The sequence below is a fragment of the Chiloscyllium plagiosum genome, unplaced genomic scaffold (assembly GCF_037043375.1).
Source record: "Chiloscyllium plagiosum isolate Xiang-an unplaced genomic scaffold, Cpla_swu_hap1 HiC_scaffold_3, whole genome shotgun sequence".
NCBI lineage: Eukaryota > Metazoa > Chordata > Chondrichthyes > Orectolobiformes > Hemiscylliidae > Chiloscyllium > Chiloscyllium plagiosum.
Genome location: NW_028270141.1, coordinates 18,968,040 through 18,980,810, shown reverse-complemented (window position 1 = coordinate 18,980,810; position 12,771 = coordinate 18,968,040). Strand labels below are relative to the sequence as shown.

The window sequence follows — 12,771 nt, the reverse complement described above, 5'->3', positions numbered from 1 at the left end:
TTGTTCTTTTTGAGATGATGGATTATTCAATTGTCAGGATTCCTGCTCCATTTCAGTTAAACTCAAACTCAGCAGAAGGTTTAAGGGCAGCATCTTGTTCAATTTAAACATGCCACAGTTCCAAACTTGATCTTGTGCAAACATTTCACTGCTCTCATTCTTTTCTTTCAACAGCAGGTGTTGGTTATGGCCCTGTTGCTTATTCATATTGTTATGACTGGTAAACCCCCCACCCCTGCTAATTTAAGCCAGCACGATAAAGGAGTTAACCTGTGTTGTAACCTGTTAAAATTCGCGAGGCAAAGTAGTATCCCAAAGGTCATGATTTAAAGTAAAAATTAACTACTTTATTTTCTGTTAGCTGTTAGACTTTCAAAAAAAATATCTATTTACAACTGCTTACTTTAACCTATCTTTTACTTTCCCTTCTATAATACTAGTCCGATTAAAATTCCCAATCAAGGTTTACCAAAATATTCAAATTTCAAAAGCAGCCAGCTGTGGAATTTTCTTTGTATTTTCCTCTGTCGTCATCTTAGGTTTTCTGGTTCACAGGTTGTTGATAGATAAAGGTACCTTTTTTTAAGAGTTATTCTGCAGGCACTCTGCATATGTTGGTGGCTTGGCAATTCTTCCCCCAACTGTTCAATTTGCTTAATATTTATACGCTAAAACCTCAGATTGTTTCATTGGATTTGGTATTTTGACAATATTAAAACCAAACTTAATTGGAGTTTAGTATCTTGGGGCATAATTTAAATTTAGCCAAATTTGGATTTGTTTTTGTCTTGTAGCAATCTAGGTATTGCTAGCTGTTGGACCAAATGTTACATTGTAAACTCTCTAGCACCCTGTATGCTTGCTAAGTCCTTCAAGGCTCTTGAAGGTATAGTATCCCTACATCTTCATAACAATATTACTTCTGGACACATCTTGTTTCATTATTTGTTCTGTTATCATTCGCTTTTGCCTTTTAGTATAACCTTTTGTTGTTTGATCACACTTGCCATCCACTCTATTACTGACCTTTCTTTTTCATAGAATCACTACAGTGTGGAAGCAAGCCATTTTTGACCCATAGAATCCACACCGACCCTCTGAAGAGCATCCTATCCAGACCCACCTCGCTACCCTATCCCTGTAATCCTCCATTTCCCATGGCTAATCCATCCACACTGCCCATCCCTGGGATTATGGGTGATTTAGCATGGCCAATCCACCAAACGTGCAAAGTCCTCTGTCACCCAAGGCTGGAATCGAACTTGGGTCCCTGGTGCTGTGCGGCAGCAATGCAAACCACTGAGCCACTGTGCTTTCCTCAGAGGCCCTTTCACTATCTCTGTATTTTTTTAAAAAAACAGTTACTGCCATGAAATTTTCTAGTCACGTCCAAAATGGTTGTCAAGCCAAGAATAAAGGCAAAATTCTACAGATGCTAAAAATCTGAAACAAACCCAGAATGCTGGAGAAACTCAGCAGACCTGGGAACATCTGCGCAGAGAAAAGCATTTAACATTGAGTCTGGTATGACTTTCTTCCGAACCCAAGGTGTTGACTCAAATTTTGCAGCCTACAATGAATAGGCAGCACTTGCTCCTGATGTCAGAGGAAGTTGCCCTCAAACATCCAGCAATCCCAATGGCATGATTTTCACTTTCTCTCGTTGATTTGATTCCAACACCAGCTTTGATAGCAACTTCAACCAATTGGATAAGCAGCCAAGCACATTAAAACAATTCTCATGCTGCAAGTGAGGAAATAAAGTGAACCAATTGTAGAATGATTAGAAAAGTGAGCATGCGAGAGTGACGTAAAGATCAGAATACACACGTGGGACTGAGAAACAGAAACATCTCGGGCTAATGTGCGGAATTTTTAAGTATTGAAAGTTTACCACACTGAAGAAGTTTGAAATTTCACAAGTATAAAATTTTGTCCTAGACTAATCCCTGCTCAACCCAAAAACTGTTACATGTTGGTCAACAGAACATAACGTTTTGGGGGGGACCTTTAATATGCGATTAAAGCTGGAAAAGTGCATGCCAATACTGTGACCGTTGGAGAAGCAGGAGATTGCTGACAGTGCTCTTTATTTTCAGTGTTTCAATCATGTTTATGGATGTAAGGAGCTGCTGTTAGTATCAGTTCTAATCCCAATGAATGCCAGCAGTTTGACTGTCAGAACAGTCTTGACATTTGCAGCTGTAAACTACCTTTTTTTTTCCTCTGCATAGATACTGCTGACCTCCTGAATATTTTGACAATTTTAATAATTATTAAATAGCGTTTAAAGAGGGCAGCTTAGCCTCCTCTTTACAGGATCTCATTTTCTTTTCGCCTAACCTCTGTTACTGTTATTCCACGACCCTTTGTCTAGATACATAGACGTGCCAAATGGACCTAATACCCGATTTTTAAAAAAATGTTCCTATTTGCTCAACACTATATTTGCCTAATCCTATTGCAGCACAACTGTTGGATCGTTATTCGCAAGCTATATTAGTTCATTTATTCTGCCACAATGCTCATTAATGTGTTTCCTGTTTTATGTAGATTTGAAACCAAGCCAAGAGGATGGGAAAGCAGAATAGTAAACTGCGTCCCGAAGTGCTTCAGGACCTGCGAGAAAATACAGAATTCACAGATCACGAGCTCCAAGAGTGGTACAAAGGCTTCCTTAAAGATTGCCCTAGTGGGCACTTAACTGTAGAGGAGTTCAAGAAAATCTATGCAAACTTCTTTCCATATGGAGATGCTTCAAAGTTTGCAGAGCATGTGTTCCGTACGTTTGATACAAATGCCGATGGAACAATTGACTTCAGAGAATTTATAATTGCACTCAGTGTCACATCCCGAGGGAAGTTGGAACAGAAGTTGAAGTGGGCATTTAGTATGTATGACTTGGATGGAAATGGGTACATCAGTCGGAGTGAAATGCTGGAGATTGTACAGGTATGGCATGGAATAAATGCAATTCAATTTGCACGGTCTTGTTTATTTCTGATAACAAGACTGTGTGTGTGGCTCTCGTTCTCGCGCGCTCAGTTTCAACTTGGGCAGAATAACTGCGTCCATTGTCTTTGACTGCAGCTTGGCTGACCTAGACATTAATTTTTGTAAATTTAATATTGGTTATAGGATATTTGAAAGTGAAACACCGATTTGTCAATTCATTGAATGCAAAAATCCAGGAGTGAGAAGAAATGTAGGTTTGGAAAAGTCCAGTGTTTCGAGCAGATGAAGGCAAACAAGTGAGCCATTGAGAAATGGTGACGTTGGCAGCAGAGAGCTATGGGTTGGATAGTACAGTAATCACTAAGAAAGGAATCTTCGCACTTAATCATATGTGGGTAGAAATTCAGTGCAGGTAAAACCAGGGTGCCAATATCCATACCTCTGAACATTGTTTGAAGGCAGTCAAGATAATGAAATGTAGGTCAAAGATATGTAGGGTGCAGGCAGGAGGAAGAGATTTGGTTTTAGCTTAGCTATTGATGAGCTGACATTTAAACAGCAGATGAGAGTAGAAACAGCTTTTTCAGCTGGTAAACTCCAGTTTCAACAGTGTGCATGTGAGATCATCCCTTTTAAGTTACAAATTTCATCAAGAAGTAAAATAGAAATTCATGTAAGAGCCGAGGGGGTGACTGGGACAATTAGAATAGTACCATGGAAGAGCACTGTGGAGATGACCGAGAAGGATGGACAAGATGAGGAATGATTTGAGGTAGCCAGTCATGTAAGATGTTAGCAAATTTTGCCCTCGATGCAAGGCTGAATGTAAGTCGTAGTGGAGTGTGTTTAGGAAGGGAAAACAGTTCTTGTAGCTTGGACTTCTCACTCATTCCAGCAATTTGGATAGAATGGAAAGCTTGTCAATGGAACAGTTTATGACAAGAATGGAGGGGGACAGGGATTCATATCACGGTGTAACTCAGTGATTTGTGGGAAAATTAAATAGTTAGCTTGGCAATTGGACTTAAATGAGCTTGATGAGAGTGGAAATGGAATATCTATGGTTATGATAGAAAAGAGAAAATCAAATGTTGTCATATCCTGGTAACTTGTCTTGTGCTCCTCACTTGTGACTGTATAACAGAAGAATTGAGACAAGTCAAAGGGTCTACTATTTTAATTCTCTGGAAGTAGCAAAGCTTGATTGTTCAGAGGAAACCACTGTACTTAAAAATACAGAAATAATTACCAACTTATAATCAAAGTTCAAAAATTGAGTTTACATCTGAAATCCAAAATGTATTGCCGAATCTGGTGCTGTCACTTTAACCTAATGAATTTGCTCAGATGAGAGATGACAACTTAGGGTTGACAATTCATTCTAGCTCCTCTTTCATTAGTCTTTAGCCAGACTCATCCAAGAACCCCTTACTAACCTGAAGAATTTACTACCTTCGCTCGAACAATCTAATGCTTGAATGGTTTGATGGTATTTCTCACATTACACCCTAAATGTAACCAGATTGCAATAACTTGTGTAAGCAGACTAAAATGTTTAAATGCAGTTCCTGCTTGCTAGTTACTGCAGAAAATATAATGGCTAATTAGCAGGGAGTGAATTATCTGGGGAGTAAGGAAAGCAATTGACTAACATTCCATTAATTCTAACCCACATAAAAACTAATGCACTTTTGTAATGGGTATTGTGCTTGCATTTTCTGCAAATTGACATGTATATTTGTTAGTGCAGTGTCCCCCTCTGTCCAGTGGGTGAAAGTAGAGTTAGTCGGAATATAAGAACAGGAGTAGGCCATTGGCCTATACAGTTTTCCCCACTCATGGCTGATTGAACACACCAATGCGTTATACCCACCTCATCCCCATAGTCTTAGATCTCTGATTATCCATTGAGTACATCAATCTTCAGCTTAAACTTACTCAAAAACTGAGCTTCCACAGCCCTCTGGAGTGGGAGATTCCAAAGATTCACTACCCTTTTTGAGTTAAACAAAATTCTCCATTATATCTAACCTAAGAAGCATCCTTTTTTTAAAAAATACAATTGTGTTCTCTGATTCTTGGCCTTTTGGCTTGGAATACATGTAGTTTCTGTTCTTATCAGTTTAATATCTGATATCTCCTGAATGTGGGAGTGTTTGTATTAAATTGATTTTTGGAGCAGGGAGATGGGTCAGGGGTGTTTGGGAGCGGCACGGTGGCTCAATAGTTAGCACTGTTGCCTCACAGCACCAGGGTCCCAGGTTCGATTCTAGCCTGTGGTGAATATGTCTGTTTATGTGGAGTTTGCACATTTCTCCCCGTATCCACGTGGATTTCCTCCGGGTGCTCTGGTTTCCTCCCACAGTCCAAAGATGTGCAGGTCAGGTGAATTGGCCATATTAAAATGCCCATATTAAATTGCCCATAGTGTTAGGTGCATCATTGAGGGAAGTGAGTCTGGGTGGGTTACTCTTTGAAGGGTTGGTGTGGACTAGTTAGGCCGAAGGTCCTATTTCCGCACTGTAGGTAATCTAATCTCCACAAAACTTTGAGAAACATCATGCCTGTATCTGCTCTGCCTATCCCATTTAACTATTTTAAAAGTTTGATGGCTTCCAATAGTACTGAAACATTTTGTCTTCTGCCTACTTTTTTTTCCTTTTTCACCACTGTGTTCGCTCATTCTACCAGCGTGTGCACAAAAACAAGAATCCATGCTAATTTTCTGCCTCTTCTGCTTGCTAAAGTGCATGTTGATGGATGTGTTGGGTGGGATGAGGGGAAGGGAGTGACTGCCTTTATTGCAGCTTCACAATCCTGTGACAAGTAATTTCTTTTTGTGCTTCCATGAGCTGTTAGCACGGCAAGCATTTGTTGCCTGTTGCTAATTGCTCTCGAACAGAGTGGCTTGTGCGAGTTAGTTCAGAGAATAGTGAAGAGTCAACTACATTGTTATGGGTCTGGACTCGCCTGTTAACCAGCTCAGGACAGCAGGCTTAGCAGAAGGCACTAAGTGAATTTTTACAAGAATGGGTGGTGATAATATCACGGTTACCATTACTGACACTAATTGCCAATTTATTTGCTGAATTTAAATTCTGCTAGCTGCCATCGTAGGATTTGAACCTGGGTCCCCCAGAACATTTATTATGGGCCTCTGGGTTGCTTGTCTAGTGACATCAACTCTGCCAATACCATCACTCCAATTAACCTGCGGTAATGACTAATGGGAGTTATTGCCAGTCCAAAGGCAATAGAAATTACCACTTTTGAAAATGAAGTGCCTCTCAAAATGGTTTATGAAATAAACTGCATTGCAAAAGTTACTGCACAAACCTACTGGGAAAATATTTCTGACTGCCAAGTACTTTACTGCGAAGATAATCAGTGCTTCACCACACCTCTCTTTGCTGATCTGTCTGGTACACACTTGAATATTAAAAATTTTTGAGTATTTGGAAAAATGCTGTTGGGTATCCTAGGCAGTCTGGAAAGTGGAATGAAATTTTGAAATTCCATATTCCCATTTATATGTTGCTTTTTCCTGGAGGTTTTAGATCATCATGCCTTGTAGGTTCAAAGCTTCCAGGTAAATTAACTAGACGTTTCAGAAGTAAATTTAACATTGCGATGCAGCATGCTTCTGCATAGTCTATTCCATGTTTATGTGCAAATCTGTTTCACTAATAAAAAAATCCTGTTTTGGAGAAGGGACAATAATTGTATATTACCATTACATGTCATAACTGGGGGGGGGGGGGGCAAAAAAGCCATTAGGATTTAAAAAGTTAAGATTTTGACATTTATTTAAGCAAAGCTTTATTTCTCTGCGGTAAAATATGTGGGAAGTAATATTTTGGATTTACAATGGTCCAGCCCTCTGCTTGTTTGCTTTTAAAATCTTTGTGTAAAGATCTTGAGCTGTTGTTTTAATAAATAAATCTACTCTCATTTCTTGATGTCAGGCAATTTATAAAATGGTATCTTCTGTGATGAAGATGCCAGAAGATGAGTCTACACCAGAAAAACGAACAGACAAGATTTTTAGACAGATGGACACCAACAATGATGGTATGTAACCAAGAGCATGAAAGAACAAAAGGCAGGAATAGTCCCTCCAAGGCTGTGCCGATCATCATGCCCTAACTAAACTAAAAAAGAAACCGTATAAAAGGATATATGTTTGTGTTGATAGTGGGAAAGAAGCATTGAAGTGAACCATTTGAGCTGTCTGTTTGAAAAGGGAGAAAGGCAAGGCCCTGGATACATCATATGACCAGTTGGTTTCTCAGTTAGAGTAGAAGGTACAATTTAACATCAGTCACGTGTTTGGAATTTCAAGGCACATGTTAAGTGTGTACTTGCTGAGTGCAGGTCCAACAATACCCTGTTTAGGATAAGTGTGTGGCACCACATTCACCTGACTTTTACCAGGGAGAGCAGTGTATAGCATCTACAAGATGCACAGTAACAATTTTCAAACATCAAGCAGAATTTGGCCACTGGCTTGAGTGTGCTTTGTCTTTCAATCATGGCTCCTCCTATTGCTCCATGTTCCCTCTTACTCCATTGCTTATCGCGAATCTATCAACCTCTGCCTTAATAATCTCAGACTCTGCTTTACACTGCTTTTCACTATTAACCCTCTGAAAATAAAACCTCTCAACATCTGTCCGAATTGTGTAACTCCTTATTTGAAACAGTGACCTTATTTATAGGTTCTGTTCCTTTAGTTGCGTGTTTGTGTATATACTGCAAGTCAGTCAGTGATTTCTATGGCAGCTGCACATTAAAATCACAAAAGAGATACATATCTTCACTAAAACCATAAATGCAAAAGACAGCACTGTATAACGTTTAGAGGGATATGAGCCAACTGCTGGCAAATGGGACTAGATTATGTTGCGATATCTGGTCGGCATGGACGAGTTGGACTGAAGGGTCTGTTTCTGTGCTGTACATCTGACTCTAATTCTACTTTGTTGCAATGTCTTTCTGTGGCCTTCAATTGTTGACATACCATTCTTCATATTATCTCCTCCAATGCCTTCCTTAATAGCTGTGTTCCTGCTGATTCCATCTGATCTATCCAATTAAAGCCATGGATCTTTTTCACCATGCACAATCACCCCTAGAGCTTCTAAAAGATCTTCCTTCCTGTTCCTCTGTTACATGGTGGCATCATTCAGAATATAGTAACGGACTTCACATGTAGACAGCTGCATTCTAGCTCCAATGCTCTTAAAATTACTTTTTGTTTTTAATCAAGTCTGGCATCCTTCTGATTCCTTCCATTGGTAATTGGGAAAACTAAAGTCATTGGTTACTCTGACCCTGCCACAAGCACTGTTTCCTTACTCAGCTGGCTGTGCTCTATGCCCTATCCCCCAGGAATTTTCTCATTAAACTTTGTCACTCCTTGTTCTCGTCAAGCCCCTCAAGATACACACTTTTGTTGCCTTTAATCATCCTTCCTAATGTCTCATCCTTCAATTCATTGTCCCTTTTAGTTTATGCTTTTATGAAGCCCCTTGGGCAACCTTCCTGTCAAAATTTGTACAAAAATGCATGTAGTTACAGGAAATGAGAATAGGACAAAATAGTGAGGTTGTGGATTAATTATTACAGAACAACCTCGTTTATCCAAATTTTGGATTATCTGAACGAGATCTCAAGGTCCCGATGCTTGGGTAAACTGCATTATCCGAGCAGAATACTCCCTGCCTATGTCATTCAGATAATCAAGGTTGACCTATATATCCTTTTTGTAAGAGGTAACTATGTTAATATTCATTGCTCGTACTAATACGGTAATTAACGTGCCCCTATTTGATTTATTGTGTCAAATGGAAAGAACGTTTGGACCATGGTGGATAGTTGGGCTGATTCTTGATCACGTTTAGGCTTGAACAATTCAACTGAAAAGAAATAGAAGAATGAACATATATATCATTACAGAAAGGTTAAGGTCATTTGCATTAAGATTAAAGCTAGTATGATCCTAAGATTAAAGAGCTATTCCATCTCACTTGCTACAATTCAGTCTAAAGGCAATTAAGGATGGACAAGCATGGATAGAGTGAACATCCAAAGTCTTTCTCCTGGGGTGGGGGAGTCCAAAACTAGAGGATGTAGGTTTAAGTTGCAAGCAAAGAGATTTTAAAAAGGACCTAAGGGGTAATTTTTTTTGATGCAGAAGGTGTTGTGTGTATGGAATGAGCTGCCAGAGGAAGTGAAGGAGGCTGGTACAATTACAACGTTTAAAGGCATCTGGATGGGTATATGAATAGGAAGGGTTTAGAGGGATATGGGCCAGATGCTAGCAAATGGGACTGTCAGATTGGGATGTCTGGTTGACGTGAACAAGTTGGACCGAAATGCCTGTATCCATGCTGTATAATTCTGACTCTAATTGAATAGAAGACAATATTGAATTGAGGGATAAATACTCATATTTAATCTATAAATCCATTGAAGACAGAGGACACTTTTTTTTTAAATACTAAATCACTTGGAAATACACTGAAGATTTCCAAAAACAAAATGAAAGTCTTTTGGGATGCGATGGAGCTAGGCATTCAGGCCATATAGACCAAATGATTAAAAGTTCTCCTGAACTGTGTGCTGATCAGCAAGTTGTTTTATTCAAATTTAGTACTTCTGTGCATTTTTCTTGAAAATCCACCATTCCCGTTTGTTCCAAAATGAATCCTGTGCTGTCTGGCAAGCCTGTTATCTACAAATCCATTAGTAATCACCCTTTGCAGTTTGATGTTGGCAAACAATTCAATTTGCAGTAGACAGCATTGCTAAAATCGAACTGTACAGACCAACCCATTTGGTTTAGCTGTGCCCATCTACTGTCTGGATCTAAACTAACAGGTGAAGGAAATAGTATATAAATAGCCAAGGTGTATGAGTAAGGATGCTTCAATTTATTTCCTGTGATTTTATGCATAGAGTAGAAATTTAGACTCAAATTGAATTAGTGCACAAACTTAACTTCAAATTCATGTCTTTAAAATAGAGCTGTCATTTTTTATTTGTGCTCTAATTGAGGTAGGGAATTTAACAAAACTATTGATATTTGTCATGCTGAAATTATACTCTTGTTTTTGGTGATAGTGTGTTCTATTGAATACAAACATTTAAAATGTATAGTGGGGGGAAAGTTGACCAGAAGTGCACAAGGATTTATTTTAAAATGTTGCTAGTTGATTGCTTGTTCATTGCGCATGGGCAACCCAAGACCAAGTATGTCCTCAGGTGAAGCAAGTAGAGAAGACGTTGGTGTGACCAGAAGTAATTTGCTCCCAATTTTAAAATTGCGTGCCCACCCTTACTCTTGGGTATTGAGTCTCTACATCCACATTATAACAGAGCAGAAAGGAAAGGTGATACTTCCCTCACAGGAAGTGAATCTGTACAATCCTTTAATAAAGGGCTGTAGAAGCTGATTGTTTATATTCAAGGCTAAGGTAGACAGATTTTAATTAGTAAGGTTGTCAACAATTATAGGGAAAAGACAGAACAATAGAGTTGAGGGTCATCAGGTCAGCCATGATCTCCCTAAATGGTGGAGCAGACATGATGGGACAAGATATCCACTTCTACATTTTATGATCTTTATTTTAAACACAAACTAAGCTGGCATTTCAGTGCCTCCATTGGTAGGAAGTTGTAATTAATGAGCTTGCAGGGGCAGTTACCATTGAACAATGGCAATAGAATCCTATCCAAGTGGAAAATGTTGCCTTTTAAAATTTCATTCAGCATAGTACCTCTCATGACCTTGCATGCATACTGATTAGTTAAAAACAGCAGTGTGGGTAGATGACAAAGTCCTACAAGATCTAAGATTTGCAGATAAATGAACACTAGGTGTGAAAAGTTAAATAAATTAAACATTAATTAAAGAACAAAGTCAAGGAGGTTAAACCGCACAGCCACTGCAAATCAATGTAAATGTATTATAAAGTATACTGTAACAAAGTTTAATTTTCAACTCTGCTGAAGGGGACTTTGAATGAAGTATATAGGTGTTGTTTTGTGAGATGGTCATAACTTTTGTTTTATTTTTAAAAATGTATTTTCAGGTAAACTGTCTCTTGAAGAATTTATAAAAGGTGCCAAGAGTGATCCCTCCATTGTTCGACTACTACAGTGTGATCCAAGTAGTGCAAGTCAATTCTGATTTTTAAAAGATTTGCCTGGACATTAACGAAGAACCACTGGCTTGTCATTTCAAGCTTAGCTTGCAGCAGATGCCTTTCACTCATTCCTAATGGTTTGGTGGACAGATTCAGTTGCCAGATTTTAATGCATCATGCAATAAAGTGGCCGGCATTCTGCTTTTCTTGCAGTTACATAAATGCAGCAATGGAGCATTTCAACAGATATTCAAGTTTTAAAGTTATGTTTACATGCAGTTGTCTTGAGTTTTTTTTGAATGCAGTTAATGTATCGGATGTTTAGCTTCAATTAATTATTAGTACAGGGGATTGTAAATATCCAATGAATGACTGACTATGGAAATGTTTATTTGAGCTGGATCATAAGTCAGTTGTTTAAATAACAATGAATGTAGCTGACAGCCTAAAAGCTTATTGTGAAAGCACCTGTAGCTTCTATGCTTCTATTCTGTAAGAAAATTGCTTGCACTTAAAAAATGTTGGGCATTTTGTAAAAATTCTTAGTGGAATGTAGTTCAATATTGAAAGCAGGTCTATATATTTAATGTAATGCTGTTTTGCTGTCCCTCTATTTTATTTCAAGTCTAGCTTGATATCTATTCATACTGATTTTTAATCTTGCTCAGAATTGACTGAACATGTCACAATCATAGAACATTTAATATTTGCCTATTATGTAAGATATAGTGATCACAAATTTAAGTTAATTTTTTTATTTTAAATCGAGCAAGTTCTTTTTAGGATTCTGTAAGGAAGGCAAAACTTGCAATTTATGTTGACAGAATTAAATTGTAAACTTATTGCTGTAGAAAATTATTGGAGCAAGGGGCATGTTATCTGGAAGTTATTCGCTGTTACTGATGTATTGCAACATCCTTTTTTGGAATGTTTCTGTATTTTCAGCTGTCAGTAGTTCAAACCTTGTGTACCCCAGTGTTACTAGACATCTGCCTCCTGCTGCGAAGTGTAGTAAAATAAAGCCTACCATTTCTTGTCCCTGACTTTGTGTTAATTTATGATGTCAGCTGCAATACTGTTGTGCAAATTTTTCTTCCCAAGAAATGTCACCAGTTCAGTGGGCACAAACCAACGCTTTTACTGGTAATATAGGTTTTAAACGCCACTTTCTATCTGGGCACTGATTATAATTGACAGTGATGATGAGCTTGCTCTCCACTGCATTTTTTTTAATACTAGTAATCAAGGTTTACTCCAAGTTTAATTCATCTGGATCTCACTGAGATAGCTCCCAAATACAAGATGAAGCTCCAATTTGTTCTGTTTATCAACTCTTGTGATTTTGTTTGAAGATTAATATTTGCCTATTATGTATTGATCACAAATTTAAGTTAATTTTTTTATTATAAATCGAGCAGATTCTTTAAGGAAGGCAAAACTTGCAATTTATGTTGACAGTATTAAATATTAAATTTTTTTGCAGTAGAAAAATATTGGAGCAAGGGGCATGTTATCTGGAAGTTATTCACTGTTACTGATCTATCAGTGGGGAATGACCAAGTATCTGAAAATGGCTTGTTTCTGAATGTGTATTAACTGCATCAAGTGGTCTTGAACAAGTTCATGGCGGAGTTGGTTGTAGTATTTGGAACTAAAGAAATCTAAA

At 38.2% G+C, this 12,771-nt stretch overlaps 1 protein-coding gene and 1 non-coding gene across 4 annotated transcripts in view; both read left to right on the top strand.

The window, feature by feature from the left end:
* Nucleotides 1-12,143, top strand: part of LOC122541302 (hippocalcin-like protein 1) — a 62,411-nt gene extending 50,268 nt beyond the window's left edge. For all 3 annotated transcript variants that reach the window (XM_043677941.2, XM_043677950.2, XM_087977773.1), the window contains 3 exons: nucleotides 2,554-2,952; nucleotides 6,921-7,026; nucleotides 11,052-12,143. In XM_043677941.2, the coding sequence (XP_043533876.1) occupies nucleotides 2,575-2,952; nucleotides 6,921-7,026; nucleotides 11,052-11,149 (582 nt within the window). In that variant the 5' untranslated portion in view covers nucleotides 2,554-2,574 and the 3' untranslated portion in view covers nucleotides 11,150-12,143. The remainder of the gene's footprint in view (nucleotides 1-2,553; nucleotides 2,953-6,920; nucleotides 7,027-11,051) is intronic.
* LOC122548707 (U2 spliceosomal RNA) lies at nucleotides 5,026-5,207 on the top strand. Its single transcript, XR_006311318.1, has one exon. It is a non-coding gene; the product is annotated as a U2 spliceosomal RNA (small nuclear RNA).
* Nucleotides 12,144-12,771: the final 628 nt, after the last annotated feature.